The 18,973-nt window shown below is 40.0% G+C and overlaps 1 protein-coding gene across 2 annotated transcripts; it reads left to right on the top strand.

The window, feature by feature from the left end:
* The first annotated feature begins 598 nt into the window (after nucleotides 1–598).
* Nucleotides 599–18,808, top strand: tefa (TEF transcription factor, PAR bZIP family member a). Of its 2 annotated transcripts, none has more exons than XM_080747947.1 (5): nucleotides 599–728; nucleotides 13,363–13,764; nucleotides 15,106–15,326; nucleotides 15,471–15,682; nucleotides 16,389–18,808. In XM_080747947.1, exons 1-5 carry the CDS (start codon nucleotides 638–640, stop codon nucleotides 16,411–16,413), a joined length of 951 nt encoding a protein of 316 aa, XP_080604073.1. In that variant the 5' UTR covers nucleotides 599–637; the 3' UTR covers nucleotides 16,414–18,808. The 2 variants fall into 2 exon arrangements, with proteins under 2 accessions (XP_080604073.1, XP_080604072.1); XM_080747946.1 differs by lacking the exon at nucleotides 599–728 and adding an exon at nucleotides 9,204–9,413.
* Nucleotides 18,809–18,973: the final 165 nt, after the last annotated feature.

Raw genomic sequence — 18,973 nt, 5'->3', positions numbered from 1 at the left:
AAAATCAACACAGGTAGCCATGGTTTGCTTTCTCTAAATCTGTGGTTCTCAAAGTGGGGTCTGGGGACCCCCCAGTGGTCCTTTAGGGGTTTCCAGAGGATCCCCATGCAGGCAAATGAAAATGTCAAATTCAGACAGCCAAATGCATAGACTATTATTTTTGGGGGTCCTTGCTTGACATGGAAAAAGTTTGAGGACCAGTGCTCTACATAGTCAGTTGGCTAACGTGGTCCGGCACATGCTCTCTCTTTAGGTAAGCATGCTCAAGCCTCGAATGATTGGCTCGTTGCATGGTAGCAACTGGTTGGTTACATGGTTGGTTACCTAATAATAGGCCGACATCCTGCTGCTGGTTACCAAGGGTTACCAAGGGTTGAGCCTCCACAAACCAATGCGGGAAAGGGGGCGTGGTGAATTAAATAACATGTTTTGTACAGTGCGAGCCTTGGACGTCAAAAAATAAAAGTTTTGCTGTTCTAGCGTGTGCCCGCATGTCAAATGTCAAAATAGACAGCAAAAGTAATTAAGTGAACGCTGTTTGGTTGCTGGAAACGTACGTTTTTCTGCGCTGGTCGGTAAATGGCCATTACATAAGTGATCAGCTGGAACAACCTGTGCCGATTTAAAGTCGCTAAAGATGACTGAGATCAGTGAGATGACAGAGATTCCGGAGATTTTCAAGACTCTTCTTGAGTACCCGTTTTCTGTTCCTGTCCTTGATGACAACGGTAAGAATCTGTGAAAGCGAAGCAATAACTGTTGTCAATGTGTTGCAAAGACTGTGTGAGGGCTTAGAGCTGAAGCAATAACTGTTGTCAATGTGTTGCAAAGACTGTGTGATGGCTTAGAGCTAACATAATAATGCTGTATCTCTTTATTTGGTTGCCGTTTAATTGTGCCAATTTGGCCAAAATGTAGCCTATTTCACCTAAGATTTGAATAGCAGCTTCAGCAATAGTCAGCTAGCCTACTTACAAGTAGCCTACAACGTGAGAGAGTGTTGTATAACCAACCACATACCAGAGCCTGGCTGTGGTGATTCGTGACACTCAACAGAATTGAGTTAAAGGTTGATTAATTAATTCTAGGAACCTTTATTTACAATTAACTTCTGCCAACACTTCTCTGAAAAACTGAAATATTACAATTTAGTTGTCATAATCAGTGGTGGGAAAAAGTACTCAAATGTTTTACTTATATCACTGCAACTGCAATATAAAAAGCCTACTGTTACAAGTAGTAGAAGTCTAAAAGTAGGCTACAAAAAGGCATCAAAATGTACTAGTATCAAAAGTAAAAGTATTATCCTTAATGCTTTTCAAGGGTCAATTAAGTTTTCAAATGTGCAAAAATCTTTTGAAAATAGATCATCTACAAGCTCACAATGCAGGCTATTTTCAAATAAATTACCGGTATATGGCTGAAGTGGGTAATGTAGCCTATGTTATGTAATAATAATAAAAACCTGCAAAGTAACTAGTAACCATAAACAAAGTATTCAAAATAAATGTAGTGGAGTAAAAGTACAATATTTGAATCCGAGAAGTATTGGAGTGGAAGTAAAACTATTGGAAATTGGAAATACTCAAGTAAAGTAGGCTACAATACCTCAAAATCGTACTTGTAAGTACAATACTTTCACTGTTAATAATTCATTCAGAAACGTGAACTGTTGAGTTGACTAATGGTTGACTTGGCGTGATTGGTCAATGTTTTCTAGACCATTGGTTCTCAAAGTGGGGAGGGGGGGGGGGGTCCAGCAAAAGTAGTTAACTTATCAAAATTTAAACTATCCTGATTTTTGGAAAATATAGAAAACGATTGGAACATTTTGATCATGTATAAATTGTAAACACAAATCTTCTCTTCCGGGGCGTCCCTGGCACAAAACCTTTTCAGATGGGGGTCCAGATACATATCAATTTGGGGGTCCTTGGCACGAAATGCTGACCCCATCCAAATGAGTTAAAGGACAACTTTAGTTTTTTACAACAAGGATTCATATTTTAGATTGTAGTTAAAGAATATATGTGTGTTAAAATGATTCATTTACTTCTTTCTATTGTTTTAGAGATTCTTATTTCAGTGGTTGGGGGCATGCGTACAAGTGGATAAGTATGTCATTTTACACAGAATAAGCCCATTCCCGAGATACAACGCAACCTTTCATGGTTGGATGTGACTTATGGGGGCTAGAAGTGTTACTGTAAATAGCAATAAAGAAACTGCTGGCTTGTCTAAAAAGACATATTTAGCCACTTGTACGCATGCCCCCATGCGTACGCATGCCCCACATTTTAGCACAGTAAACGCGATAAAACAATAGAACAAAGCAAATTAAAACATTTTAACACTCACTTTTTCTTTTCTCTAATTACAATCTAAAATATGAACCCTTGTTGTAAAAAAACAAAGTTGTCCTTTAAAGCATCGAATTCAGATAATAAAACAAAAATCTTGTGGGGGGGTCCCTGGCACAATATTTTCAGACAGGGTCCACAACCAAATGCATAGCCCATCATGTTGGGGGTCCTTGACATGGAAAAAGTTTGAGGAACAGTGCTCTACATAGCCAGTTGGCCAACGTGGTCCGGCACATGCTCTCTCTTTAGGTAAGCATGCTCAAGCCTCGAATGATTGGCTCGTTGCATGGTAGCATCTGGTTGGTTACATGGTTGGTTAGGTTACCTAATAATAGTCCTGCAATTTGGGTATTTGAAACTAGGTCTCGGAGGCATTCCCTGCCTATAGCCAGGAGATATTGCACGTACTGTATGAACTTCAGACGAATTATTATCATACCCAGGCCAACAGTCCAGTCCAGGGTCTACATTTCTCAACTGATTCCATTGATTGGAAGAGAAACGAGACCACCTCCAACCACTGCAGCAGATGTAGCCTGCTACATAACTGGTAGTAGAATATGATATGAGTACCGGTATATCATATTCTACTACCAGTTATGTTATATAGGCCTAACCTATATACTGTGTGTGTGTGTGTGTGTGTGTGTGTGTGTGTGTGTGTGTGTGTGTGTGTGTGTGTGTGTGTGTGTGTGTGTGTGTGTGTGTGTGTGTGTGTGTGTGTGTGTGTGTGCGTGCGTGCGTGCGTGCGTGCGTGCGTGCGTGCGTGCGTGCGTGCGTGCGTGCGTGCGTGCGTGTTATTTAACAAAGGTAAATGTCCTATTCTGTCACTAGTTGACAAAATATAGTTTGCTGTGATTGTGAACATTTCAAATCAAAGCCATGTATCTGTTAATTAAAAAGTAACTTTACCATTGACACAAATAACTTTAAAGAGACACTTCAAAATACACCTGGAGTATCCACCTGGAGTATCTATCTATCCATCTACAGTAGATAGTTTTGGTGTGATTTGTAGAAATTTTCTTATCCATAGTCAATATTGATATCCAGTTTGTGGCATGTGCCGAAATTTACATTTGGAAAAATTCAACTGCAGCTTCTCTTTCCAGATATCATGACCAGGTTATACATCATGATTATAATCCACAGACCTCATTGTGAAAGTGTTTCATTAAGAATGATTCTTCCAAAGTACAGCTGGCAATTTGTGCATTTTAGGAATGGGTAGGCTACTGACAGGGGCGGCTCCAGGGGGGGAAGGGGTGGCTAGGGGGCGCAAGCATGGTGGCCACAGAAAAAAGTGTACCCACTTGTTTCGTTAGGGGCAAACATTTCCAAAGTGTTGAAAAGAATAAACTTTAGTTTAGTGCATAAAAACTAATCTGCACTGCACACATTATATTTTTTTATTTTATTGAGTAGGCTTTTTTTTTTTTACTCAACAATCTTGAATAGAATACTATTACTTGTAAGAGAGTATGAGTGTAACAGTATTATATTGTGGTATGGCTACGTTTACTTAAGTAACAAAGCCCAGTACTTCTTCCACCACTTCAACTATGTGGGAGTCATGGAGGAAGAACTGCAGATGTTAAAGTTTTTATCTCATCACTAGATGGCACTGTTGTCTGTTTGCCTTCTGTCTGACAGGCTTCATGTGTGTTGTATGATGAACTTAAAGGAGTAGTTCACCCCCCAACTTTTTGTATTTGTCGCATTCCTAAGACAAATTATTATTTATTTTTATAGTAAAATTATTATTTACTATAGTAAATTATTATTATAGTAAATGTACCCCCATTGATTCCGGGATGGGGACCCAAATGCATGGCCCTGGATGGGGACCCAAATGCATGGCACTGGATGGGGAAACCGTCAGGGTAAGTTTACTATAACCACATCTTCATCTTAGGAATGCGACAAAACCCAAACATTTTATTATATGGAGTTTCTATATATGGGCATTGCCAAATATGGGCTTAATATTGATGACATCAGGGCTCTCCATATATGATTGTCAGAACAGGCTGTCTTGGTCATTGAGTCAACAATGTGATGTCACATAGGTCAGCTTTAGACATTGAGGCATTACCCACTCCACTGACTTGCCCACTGACTGACTTGCCAAACGTCATTTGAGGACATTTCTACAGCATGGCTCTGCATGAGGCTTGTCTGTAATTATCAAAAAGAGAATGTCATTACAGGCGAAGATTTCAATTTGTTTCTCTTTCCCCTCCATAGCTAAAATAGCAGTTCTACAAGCTCACAATGTGTTGTGAGCTTGTAGTTCCAGGCGGGACAAAACTATTGAAAATAGCCACAAGCTCTACAAGCATCTACAAGCTTACAACGTGTCGCAGTGCTAAGTGTTGTAAGCTTTTAGATCTGTTATTTGTTAAATTTGCCACCAGACTACTTGCAGAGGCCTGGGTTTGCTCTCTCCAGTCTAGAACACAAGTGTTCATGGGTGACTCCTACTGGTTGTTGGGGGCATCTGTTCAATGGGGAGGGGAGGGGAATAAAATAGTGTGAACCTCTGTGTGCGTTACACTCTCCCGGTAAAACTTCTCACTGTCAGGTGACGCCATTGTGTATCAGGGGAGGCATGTGGTTGACAATACCCTCCACAGGCCAACAAGTGGTAGTTGGCAATGACCAGGACTATAGTACACATATAGGGAACTGTCTGGCCATGACAAACTCCGTGAGAAAATAACCAGAAATAATTGTTCAAAAAGAAAAAGGTTATTTCAAGTTTACATGTGTGCAGGTAGTTGAATGTGGATAGAAATTGACGTTATTTACTCATTGTAACTTTCCACTTCTGTTCTATAGTTGAAATAAAAGGGCCTGGTTCCAAGAGGAAATCTGTACCACAGTGTTTGTTTATGTAAATTGTTCCCAAATGTCTTCACCAATCCATCTCTCTTTGACCTAATGGTGACCATGGCACAATTCCCATAAGTTTGACTAACCGACATACTGAGGAATAAATACATAAATTACGTACATTTCCACTGATTTAATTAAAGATAGATGAATATGGCATGTGTGCCACTCAAATCCTAACCCCCCCCCCCCCCCCCCCCCCCACACACACACACACACACACACACACACACACACACACACACACAAGCAAAAATATACACCACCACCCAATTCAGTCCTTCATATGAACCCTGTGTGAACCCACTGACTGGACAGTAATAGTCAAGCAGTAATAGTCAAGCAGTCACACAGGTGTCAGGCATAATCGCCTATAACATTTTCGCCAGGTCTTTTCGCGGGGCACTTTTGCCGTGGAGGAGAGTCTTTTCACCTACCTGTCTGAGCCATTTCGCCTACCCTCAATTCTGCTGTCAGACTGTCCATGTTTTCATATTATCTCTTTGTCATTTAAATATTATAGTGACTGTGACAGTGGTGTTACATGTCAAACCTACACACGGCTATCCTATGCACTCCATAGTAATCACATAAATACAGAGCTATTGGAATCAGGTGCGCCCAAATAATTAATTAATCCATGTCCCGATACTATACATTCTTTGGTGCAGTATTGAACAGTATTGTAAAATGAACAGTGTTGTAGGTCTATTATTGTTTTAACATTAGGCTATACAAAATATATATGTAGGCTATTAGCCTATATAGGTCTATATAAGATATGCTACACCTAGCCTATAGAATCAACCTTGCCTGTCAACAGGCATAAAAAACTATTTTGCCATTTATTAGGAATAAAATGTGATGTAAATTACAAATGTCAAGTAAACTGTTAGATTCACTTGACACCACTGTCACAGTCACTATACTATTTAAATGACAAAGAGATAATTTGCAAACATGGACAGTCTGACAGCAGAATTGAGGGTAGGCGAAATGGCTCAGACAGGTAGGTGAAAAGACTCTCCTCCAAGGCGAAAATGCCAGGCGAAAGGACCAAATGCGTGTAGGCGAATATGTTATAGGCGAAAGTGCTGGTGACCGTCACACACACACACACACACACACACACACACACACACACACACACACACACACACACACACACACACACGTGACTGAAAACTGCTGTGTCATGATGACAGTGGTCCTGTCCTCAGACGTGCAGCCATATTTGCATGGCCAGAGAAGTGGCACACATGCTAGTAGTGACGCATGCGATGATCCCATTTATGTTTCACTTTTATTCATGCAAGCCAAATATGTGGGTGCCTCTGAGACTGATTAACTTTGCTTTGTGGGCCTATTTAATCGCCTTATCCTGATATTACAGTCATGGCAGAATAACATAATACAAAATACAATCATCAGTGTTACTATATACTGTAACTCTGAAAGTGTAAAGATGGACCCAAATGGACACCAAGGATTTTACTGTGCACTAATAATATGTCACAACTGTAATCTTAGGCAATTAAGTTGCTATATTCTGTCAGTATCCTGCAATAAGTACTGGATGCAATTGAAACAAGTGATGTTCCATTCACTAAAGTGTTTCTGATTTCACTGTGATATTTTAATACCCCGGGCCCCACCCGGGTGCTAGAGAGAAAATTCAAGGTCCAAAGCCAAAGGTCAAGGTCCTTCTTACACTTGACCTCATAAAAGCTATAGGGGGAACTGGGGTGGGGATTAAGTTACAGCCAGCTACATTGTCCGCGAGACAGTCTTTCTCACCAGCTATACATACTGGATGCACATGATCTCAAGGGCAAAGTAGTATTTGTTTTCCTTTTGGGTGATAATGGCCTGTGCTCACTTGTCATGCCTGTGTAAAATGCATGCCGCCTTTATGATATAGGCCAGGGCTTCAGTATTGACAGTATGGAATCAATAATTCACTCCCTCATTCCCTCTTCCCTGCTGTCACAAGATTGGAGACTAGTGCATTCTGTTTTCTCAGATTATACTCAGAAACAGTTAACTAATTCATAGGCTATGCATCTCCACCCACCACACTGTGTGTGTGTGTGCGTGCGTGCGTGCGTGCGTGCGCGCGCGTGTGTGTGTCTCTCTCTCTCTCTCTCTCTCTTCTTGTCTGTTTACCGGAGCAATGTGATGGCAAGTGTTTCAATGACTTGCTTTCTTTAGTGTAGATTGTTGTGTAGACTATAACAAATTTCTTCCATCCATCTTCGATATTCCTCTTTAGTGACTGCACTGGCAGTTGACCTTGAAGATGGGAGAGGCTGGGGCCCTGCTCAGGCCACACTGTTTTGGTGAAAACAGATTATCACGGGACCTATGCTTTTGGTTCTCGATGGCCATCACTATGGGCTGTAGGATTAGGAATGAGTGATGCACACTTCGCGTAATATTTTTGCACCAACATAATGCAGCACATGCAGGTTTAACCATAACTCACTAGACACAAGGCTTGTTATCATAGTAGATTAGTTGTCCTCCTTTAATATTTACATTTGTTTATAGGCCAAGGCCAGTATTCTCTAATATTATACTTAATAAAAAATGACCATGTCCTTAGTGCAGCTGATGGCCAAAACACTACAGCCACCACCACCACCACAGTATTCTTTATTGCTAAACTTGATAAAGTAAAATGTACTGCTTGCTGGTAAAGTAATCAGCATAAATAGAACATTGTGTGCCGATTCTTATTGTGGATAATATGAAGACATATCCTGACACAATGAATAAGAGCTCCCTCTGAATTTCTTCCACACTAAAATGTAGGCCTACATAAAGATAATCATATTACATTGTATTGGTATACCACTTAGCCATTTTACAAAGTGCTTTACAATGTAAAGTTTAAATAACAGAAAAGGCAAAAAGGAAAGCTACTGCTTTATTATGGAACCATTTTTTATTGGATCGTATGATGACATAAAACAAAATAATATCATGAAAAGACAACAGTAGCCTACACGTTCGTGTATCATAATAATAAGAGTATATAGGCTACTGTATGGATGTTTCATAACATGAACGCCCGTTTCTCCTCCTCTATGCAGCAGCACCCATGTTAACGTGGAACCTGGCTGTTCTATTGGCTGGCCACTGCTGACATATGTAACATATGACAGCACATGTTTTTCAACGTGAGAGCAACCGCGTGCTGCTGGAGCCCACAGAGGCATACAGTAGTTGGTCGGTCTAGATATGACAGCACAGCAAACGTCCAATAATAACATTTTGGTCGAGTGCGCCCAAAGTAAATCCGTTGTTGCTTTATTTTATTTTTTTATTTTAATCGTTGGAACACGCTGTCATTCTTTGCGAAAACAACTGAATATCCGAAACGGATAAAGGAAGGCTGCACAACTGTGATAGGGATTACTTCCCTTACTTAGTTCTAGGTAGTTTTGAAAAATAACGTGGTTCCTCTCTGTGACATTTTCCTCGGCTTTGGACTTGGTGAAAGGATGCCCATTGGTTTGTCTCAGCGCCGGGTTGTCTGTGTTGTGCCCCGCCTCGTTTACTAATAATATTCATTTTTTTCTTATTCATTTTGTTTGAGTTTGACCCAAACCAATCAATAGCAGGCTGATTCGTGTACAATGTTAATATTCATTACTGCTTGTCAACAGCAGGCTGTTTCATTAGAATGATAATATATTTTTCTTTTCTTTTTTTGTCTCGGCCTGTAGTTAATATTCATGATGTTTGACGCAAAGCTCGCCTATCAACAGCAGGAGAGGCGCGGCTTCGATTGACTAGCGAATTATTGTGGAATTGGGCCATGCACACTGCACTGTTCTGTGATGTCTTGAACAGTGTTCTTACCTTTTCAGCACTTAGGATCGAATTGCGCTTTTTTCCTGATCAACGACAGCTTCAGAGTGGGGGGGATATATTTGGCAACCGGCTATTCCAGTTGTTATTGAGCGAATAGAATACTTTTTTGGACATTAAGTTTGTTAATAATTCTATAAAACAAAGGAGCAAGGATGTCCAAGGAGCCATTAACCATCACACTGGAAACGACCATGCTGGGGTTGCATGGGTCACTCCCTGTGGTTATAAAGAAAATAATGGAAACACCACCACCGAATTTACTCGAGGGCGACGACGGTAAGTCCAGTAGGTTCGTGTGTGGAGCAAGAAAGAGTTCGTATTTGAACGAGTTTAGCCGAAAAATCCCGAAACTGCTTGCGCGCATGTTGGGACCACAACCCAGAAAGATTGGGGCAAATAATTATAACTGGAACATTTTACATTTAGACAATACTGTGGGGATAAATAAAAGAAAGGAACATTTCATTGGTGTGTAGGCTACTAAATGCTTGTTTTCTTTGTCATACAATTAATAAAAAGAAGTGGATGGTTGACATGAAATATTATTTAGGAAATAGCCTATATGAAAAAGAAAAAGACATCTAGGAACATGCGAGTTACAAGTAGGAGCTAAGCAAACAAGGATCTACAAGGATTTAGATATGAAAAGAAAATCTGAATTACTGAGTGTTAAACAATGCAGATGATTTCATACAGGTGGACTGCAATTAACATCCCATCTGTGGCATATATCCTCTGGGCCACAGATAGAAATCTAAAAATGCCAAGCAGGTCCAGGCCAGGGTGCCTATGAAAGAGGGTTCATTATTGTGGCAGGGATGGCAGGATCTTCAGTCACGAAGACTACTCAACTTGTTGGTGTTGCAATAGGAACAGTGATAAAAGTGACACATTTTAATGGGGTGCATCTCTCCACTCCGACATGTCTCCTTTCCGACATGTCCCCATTCCGACACTAACCCTATCTCTACCCCTAACCCTAAACCTTAGGCCCATGGGAGTGTCGCCACTCCGACAATAAGAAGTCCATTTCGGAGTGGCGACATGTCGGAATGGAGAGAGCCTCCCATTTTAATGAATGGGAAAAATGCTAATACATAGGGACATCATATGGTTGGGAATTGGTCGAAATTGCACATTCAATGACAGTGATGCTCATGCATTAGTGCAATGTGTAAGGAAAACCAAGTGCATCTTCATCAGATGACTGAGAATGTCAATGTAGGGGCAGGATCAGACTGTCAGCAAGAACACAGTCTGACATCCACATCCTACAGTCTAACATCCACATCCTACATAGAAAGGGATATATTGGCAAAACTACTACATTGGGGAGAAAAAGGTTAGAAAGCATACATAAAAGGAAAAAAAACAAAGGGATTTATCCGGGTTGCAGTGTATAAACCTTATATTATTTAAAACTCTATGGTATAAACCCGTCCTTACAAAGACAAATACACATTTGAGAGTTAAGTGCTTCAAAAGCCATAGGTACTGGTCTACCAAGATGTGGAAAAGGGTTATATAGTGAGATGAGTCCTTAATGATCTTCTGCGCAATTGGGCCTGAATGTTTAATTCCTACTGCGAGGGGGTCCAGTGGCTCTGTTATGGTGTGGGGGCATTTTCCTGTCATGGTTTGGGTCTACTTGTCCCCTTAGACTAGAGCAGGGGTTTTCAAAGTGGGTGACGGGGCATCAGTTCTAACCAAAATGGCTATTATCTCAATGTTTTCCTCGCAACATAATCACTAAAATATCGTCAATGTCGGGTAGAAACCTCGTATCTCCAAGTTTCAAATGTGTATGTCTTTTGGTAAAGCAAAGCCCTGCTTCATCATACAAGACCGTCGCACAAAACTAGTGAAAACAGCCGATCTGCAAGCACACAACGCCTCGCATCTGCTTGTAGATCTGCTGTTTTCACTAGTTTAGTACATTTGTTAGATGATAAATACAAAATGAACGGTTTTGGACATACAAAGTTTCCACCCGAAAACGACGATATGCTATAAATATAAGGTGCTGGGAGTGAAAATTATTATGGGGTGCCTCGGATTAAAACAATATTTATGGGGTGCCCTGAGACAAAAACGTTTGGGAACCCCTGGACTAGAGAGAAGAGTCACTACATTTTGCAGCAACAATAGAAATATATTCAGAGTGATCACCTTTTTCCCTGGATGGAGTGGTCTCTCCCAGGATGTCAATGACCCCATGCACAGGTCCCTAGGGGGCACTGAATGGGCAGGAATTTCATGGAGGCCATGAAGGCCATGGCCGTCCTTGCCCCTCAGTTTGGCCTTGTGCCCCTCCAAAAATGTCATGTATTGAGGCCACAGTGGCCTTAATGCACCTGCCCAGTTGATTTATTTCTCCTCTGTCTCTGTCTTGTCAATATGTAGACACCAGTGTCTTGTTGAGTCCCCATTTTAAACCAATCCAGTATCTTTGATAATGTGCAGGGCTGAGCATAAGATTGTAAATACCAATGTATTTATTTCACAGCAGATATTAAATGTAACCCTTAATTTCAATTCATTATTTCAATGGACTAAAATCTTGTTTTATTTGATGGCCTTCTTGCCCTGGCATTTGACCCTTAAAAAATGGATAAGCCCAATGGCACAGTGGCCTTGCACCTAAAATGATGACATTCCAGGAATGGTTGAGTATGAACATGATATGAATCATATGCTGGCCTTTACTATCACCAGATCCTAACCTAACTGGCAAATGTAATTTGATTGACCTGAACGAGGACACGTTCTGACTCGCCTCAACAGAGCTGCAGGTCTAAAGACACAAGAAGAGCCCAATTGAACCCACATTATGGGATATTTTGTACAGAGTACAGACATGTTAGACAGCACTCTCCACCATTGTACGTAGTTAAAACACCAAATGGGGAACAATCTTTGTTAGAATCGTGTTCCATCCCTCCAGTAGAGTTCAAGAGACTTGTACACTCTGTATGAAGGTAGTCTCTTCTATGCTTCTATGCTCAAGTGAAAAGGGACCTTTTCTTTGATGATGGATAGCCAGATTGGTATGAAGGTGCATTGGTACATACAATTTTGAGGTATTTGTACTTTACTTGAGTATTTCCAATTCCCAATACTTTTACTTTACTTCTACTCCTCTACATCTCAGATCCAAATATTGTACTTTGACTCCACAAAATGTTTTTGAAAACTTAATTTACTAATTCAATTCAATTCAATTCAATTCAATCTTTATTATCGGACTCAGGTCCATAGAACAGGGTACAAGACATAACACACTATACCATACATAAAAGAAACACAACAGGCAATAAAAAATCAATAAGAAGATGTAAAAAATAAATAGTACATATCTTAGCCCACAGGAAAAACACACAGGCATTTTAACCAGTGTACCCTTAGTCTGGATGTATATCGTGAACTGCTCATAACAGGGCTTGAAAGTGCCACAATGATGCCGTTAGTAGATACATCCAACCGTTTCATGAATTTGAACATTAAGTTTCTTAAAAGTGCTTTAAAAGTCCTCACTCCAGCAGTGACAAACATCTCACTAGCACTGCCCCCTCTGGGTTTTTTAAGGAGTATTCTCATAGCATAATTACTTTGTAGATTTGGATTATTATTACAAAACATACATTCTACAATGTATGTTTTGTACACGTGTGTCACACATCGCGAACTTGTAGATCTGCTATTTTCAAAATATTTGTATTCATTTGAAAACTTGAAATGGGACATTCTGCACAATGAGTACTATTACTTTTGGTACTTTAAGTACATTTTGATGCCAATACATTGCACTCAAGTACATTGTCAGTTATGGACTTATAACAGAGTATATCTACATTGCACTATTGATACTTTTACTTAAGTAAAACATTTGAAATTTGGATACTTTTTCCACCACTGCACTTGTCTGTATTTGGAGCACTTTCAGTGGACCTTCTGATCAATTGTCCTATTGACCTCCATAGTTAGATTAGACTGCCTTCTGCTCCTTACTCATCTTGTCACATTATACAAAGTCATTCTTCCATCTAGTCGCTCACTCCTCCCAAAGCATTGGATCAACTTTTGAGTGTCTGTCTTGTCTGTGTGTTTAGTCTGTATACATATTGTGCATGTTGATGTGTGAAAATGTACGTGTCTGCTTCATGCTATTGTGCATATATTTACTACTCTGCTGACATATACTGTTGTGTGTACTGTTGTCTTCCAGAGACGGACAAAGAGAAGCTTGGCCTTGGTGACAATGTTGACCTTGGTGGAGGAGGGAGTGGGATGGGGCCTACGGCCGCCCTGACCCCGGCCATCTGGGACAAGACCATCCCTTACGATGGTGAGAACTTCCACCTGGAGTACATGGACCTGGAGGAGTTCCTGATGGAGAATGGAATCGCCACCTCCATGGATGAAGACTCGCCCAAGAGTAGCCAGGAAAGAGTGAAAGAGAAGACAAAGGTCACAGTGGTAGCTCGTGCCGCCCAGGCAACGAAGGCCCCTGTGACTGCCAAGGCCCCTGTGGTTGCCAAGACCCCTGCCGCCCCAGTGGGCCTGCTGCCCATACTGGAACTGGACCATTGTGAGGAGGAAGTTGTCGACAGCTCAGACATCGATACAGGTGAGTTCGGGCACCTGCAGCCTGACAGCATGTCGCAGGTTTGAATCCCGATCCTGGCGACCTTTGCTGTGTAATCTTAACTAGCAACAAGCTATCTGTGCATGTCCTGTCATCAAATGTTGAGTGTTTTTTCATTCATTATTCACACAAACCTTTTACATAATATTACAGTTTGAGTTATTCATGCAGTTCAGTCACAGGCAGTAATGAAAAATGTAGGTTCCTCTGATATTTACTATTACTAAAGTATCCTGTACATTACATTAAGGTAGTACTATAGCAAGACATAAAGCTTTGTTATCACCTTTTTAAATGTGCATTTTTATAAGCTGGTACATTTTTATTAACTGCTTTACAGAATACTTTTGTTAACATTTTTGAATAGACTGAAAGAAACACCAGCATGCTTTTGTTTATGTTTTTGACCTGGTTAGCACCCTTTTTCCACCTGTTGGAGTCGCTCTGTCACATGTAGCATTTAAACATGTGAGGGCCTAGGCTACATACATGGCATGCTTTGAAAGGCCTGTTAGTGTGTATTTTGAAAGTCACGCCGCACTTGAATGTGCTGTGTGTGGAGTTGGGGAGTGGGAGGGAAAAAATAGAAACTGGTCTAACAGGGTAGCGGTGGCAGGAGTAGTGTTTTGCATGCTCTTATGAACAAACAGCCTATATCTACTATGTCCGATGAAGTAGTTTTGCCTTTTTATGTTGTTCAACGACCATAAATTCCTTTTACCTTTAAGTCAGAGAGATACTCAAGTCAACTAAACAAACACATGTATGCTTATTGAAAACATTTGAACCATACCTTTGCCTCCACATTATTTTATTTAAGTAAGTAGCCTTACAGTTTACAGTTTAGGCATTTAGCAGACACTTTTAATCCAAAGCGACTTAAAATAAGCAGATAATACATCACTATAATAAACAAGATAACATGTCAGAACATCAACAACTATAACAAATGCATATGAATATCAATCTAAAAAACAATATAATCAGTAAAGAGAAAAAGGATTCAAAAAACCTAAAAAAAAAAACTAATGCTAACTAGCTTCCTGTATGGTCATTGAGTGTTTCAGTAGTGCTATGGGTTTAGGTGGAGTCTGAAAAGGTGAGTCTTCAGTCCACGGTGAAAGCTAGCGAGTGAGTCCGTTGTTCTAGCCTTGGGAATCAACGGCTCGTGAGCCATGTGGCCCTTAGGTCAGGAGCCTTTCTCCTGTTTCTTGATGACACTACTAGTATGCTGCAACTTAAAGATGTACCCCAATCTAATCCTTAATGCTGTAGAGCAGGGAAGCATTCAGCTTAGATTATCTTTCTCACCATCCTTCACAGATGAGACCACAGACGAGAACAGGCTGACCCCAGAGCCTATCAAGCCTGAGGAGGTCGAGGTGGACGTCAACTTTGAGCCTGACCCCACTGACCTGGTGTTGTCCAGTGTTCCTGGAGGCGAACTGTTCAATCCACGCAAGCACAAGTTCACAGATGAGGAGCTCAAGCCTCAGCCAATGATCAAGAAAGCAAAGAAGGTGCTAGTGCCCGAGGAACAGAAGGTAAGCTTAGAGAGAGTTTCTCAATCCTGACACTGCATCAGGTGCAACATTATTCTTAAATATACTTAAATATACCCTGTTTTTTATAAAGACAAATAGACAATGTAAAAAAAATAACTCTAAAAAAAACTCTTCTCATCTCAGGATGATAAGTACTGGCAGCGGAGGAAGAAGAACAACGTTGCGGCAAAGCGTTCTCGTGATGCTCGCCGGCTAAAGGAAAACCAGATTACTGTCCGCGCCGCGTTCCTTGAGCGCGAAAACGTGGCACTGCGGACAGAAGTGGCTGAGCTCCGGAAGGATTGTGGCCGCTTCAAGAATGTTGTATCCAACTATGAATCCAAGTTCGGATCACTGTAAGGGACTGCGATAACAAGTATATGATATGTGCACATACACACATAGCAACTGGCCTGCTCCTATTGCTGTATCCAGTCCTTGGGAACAAGGAAAGGTTTAGGCAAACATGTAAGCTACGTTTCACACTAGTTTCCCAGGTCTCAATTAGCCCCTAGATAGGTAGAATAAAACATTTTATAATTCTAGATATTGAGTTAAGAAGTATTGCCCTTTTGCACACAAGATTGCATCAGTCATAACAAAAAAGAAAAGAAAATAAAATCAGGTCAGGGATTTGCTGTGTCATTGTTTTCATAAACCAGTTTATATTGGTCAAAGTAGTGCCTCATAGATTACATTTTCTCCTGTTCTACTGAAAAGATGTTGCTCAACTGTGGTATGCAGGGAATTGGACAAAGGAGAGCTGAGAAAGAGAAGAGTTAAGAAGTGGAGGGAAAAGTTGTTAAACTGTCAACCATTCTTTCAGACATAAAGACAATTTGTGTCTCTGCAATCATGTAGTCTCACATTCAAGTAGTAGTATTTCAAAAATGAATATTAAATTAATTCATTACATTCAGTCTCACACAGCAGCAAGGACTCAAAATGTGTTAACAGTGTATGAAAGTAAATATGGCATTAACCTCTCTTCCCTTAACCTCATGTTGAACTTCCTTCCTGTTTTCTGTGTGATTCACCTCCCTTTTTCTCTTCTCTTTCAAGTGCGCTGCAAGAGGAAGAGTCCTAGGCTATCACTGATTTATCCATTTATTTTTTTGGTTGGGGGGGAAATGGCAAGTGAATAAATGAATCATGCAGCTGGACTGGTGCATGACCAGATGGCGATGAGGATGAAGAGGAAGGGTGTGTGTGAAGATATACATGACATTTCCATGTATGGCATGCTATAGGATTTTGTCTTTTGAAAAAGATTTCTATTTTTATTTCACTGGTTTTGTTTTTAAAAGACCATACATTTGTGTGGTGTGAGTGTGTGTTAATGGACTTCCAAGAGCTTCTTCGGTGCACCGCATTTATGGTGTGTGTTCAGCTCAGTTTTGTAAATCATTTTGACAAATTAGATAATCGAGAGGATTTGGGGCGTGACTTGGAGGGGAGAGGCATGGATGGGTTCTTTTTTTTCCTTTTTTTAGTCTAGGGGTGGGGGATGACTTTATTCTTCAGGTAACAAATTCAGTATCCAAGAAAACATGTCATAATAGCTTGGAAAAAACAACAATGCTGATTGCAACTTTAATTTGCAATAAGTAAGGGGTGTCTGTGGCTCAGGAGGTAGAGTGGCCATCTCCCGGTTCCAATCCCAGCTCCTCCTGGCTTTGTGTTTATGTGTCCTTGAGCAAGACACTGAACTCCTAACTGTTCCCGATGAGCAGTGGTGCCTTGCATGGCTGCATCTGCCGTCGGTGTGTGAATGGGTGAATGTAACGCACCTTTTAAAGTGCTTTGGATAAAAGACGCAATAGAAATGCAGACCATTTAAGTTTGCTTCAACTCCTTTCCACTGTTTTAAATAAGCTTTGAAAGCCACGCTCTTATATTTTTCCACATTGTATATTATTACATGGGAAATTAACTTCTTTCTTATTGTGTCTTTAAGATTTGGATTCTGGTCATTTCAGCTTCATAGGATTGCAATGACAAAAAAGGTTAAAGAGAAACGGTGTACTCTACGCCACCACAGATTTGAACTTCTATGTTTTGTCATGTTTCTTTGAGTCTTCATCTCACTATTGTTAAGCCTAATATTAGGCTTTATCCTATAGCATTTCATTCTTGTTCGTGGTGATAAGTCAGATTCTCTTGTGATTTGTCTCATTGACCTTTTAATTTTAATGCCAACAATGCTTCGGAAATGTCATACTGTGTAGAGTACATTGACCTATGTAAATAGTACTATATTTTCTATACTTGTTTCATTATTTTACAAATATATATATACAATAAAAATAGCATTGTGAACCCAGGTTTGTGCATATAGGCTGTAATAACTGTGCTTCTGGGTTTTAGAATGTTTTGTTTTTTACTCACAGAACACGATCTCTACCAAACATCTAAAATCACCCAACTTCTCGTGTACTATTTTACTCACCTTCTCGGGAAACTCGTGTGATCTGCCATCGTGGATTAACTCCTGTACCGCTAACAATTTGAGGGGGAAATGAACCTTCTGGCTCAAAAGTGCCCTCACACACAGCTGTGGGAAATGTGGGTTGCAGGGTTTTGTTTTATTTTGACCTTAGACAAACCAGGAAGTCTCACGAAGTCTACCTGTCATGAACAAGAATTCCTTCGTTTTGTGTCTTCTACTTACTCTTCAGCCATATGAATGCAGTCTACAGATTTACAAGGAACAATTTTGGAACATATCACAAGCTAAAGTCAAGCTTTTGTCCAAGGTTTTCTGCGATTTGCACTTTTTTTTTTTTTTTTTTTTACAATGCCCCATTTGTATTTATAATTTTAATCAGACTGAAAGGTGAATGAGAAAAATTAAGCTATGTATGTTGCAGTGGTGCTTCCATCCCCTTATATTGTAAATTTTGTTTATTTTATCCCATTACAACCGAGAAAGCATCCGTGTCATTTTAGATTTGAGCTATATATGAATAGCAACATACGTTTTTCTGTGAAAAAGTCTTGAAAGTGTTTTAAAGATATTGAATAATTTAGTTTATTTTATTTTAACACAAATCTTATCTTCTGGGGGTCCCAGGCACAAAACATTTTCAGATGGTGGTCTGCGGCCAAATACATCATTTTGGGGGTAAATCGGTAGTTTGAGAACTGCTGATTTAGAATTGGCTTCAGGTCTAAATGGGTAAACATAAATAAAAATCAAGTATTTAACATTTACTGTTAAGCCATGAAAGTTAGGAAATGTTTAACCAAAGCTCTCGCCTCTTACTTTTTTTTTTCAGGGAACGGCATTGTGGAATTTTATGTGAAAGATCTTTTTTTTTGTGCTCATGCAAATACTTTATTTCATTGAGCACATTACTGTAGTTGCTCAAATTAAAACAATGCAAGATATCCATCCATATGTAGGCTCCAATGTTTGTAATAATCATTCACTGAATGAGTCTATGGGCAAAGCTGACTGAGTGACTCCCTTGACGAATGAGCTTCCTGACTTGTTTTTGTCATTTTTATGAATTTGCTTTTTATATGCTCAAGTTGCAGTTGCTGTTTAACTGGTGCAGTAACAGTTCTTAACTTTGAGGGACTTGTTTTTATTTTTTATTTTGTACACAAAATGGATAGTTGGCATTTTAAGTGTGACTGTTTTG

Source organism: Nannobrachium achirus (assembly GCF_963921795.1).
Source record: "Nannobrachium achirus genome assembly, chromosome: 18".
Taxonomy (NCBI): domain Eukaryota; kingdom Metazoa; phylum Chordata; class Actinopteri; order Myctophiformes; family Myctophidae; genus Nannobrachium; species Nannobrachium achirus.
The sequence above is the reverse complement of the archived record's forward strand: the minus strand, read 5'-3'. Positions and strand labels throughout refer to the sequence as shown.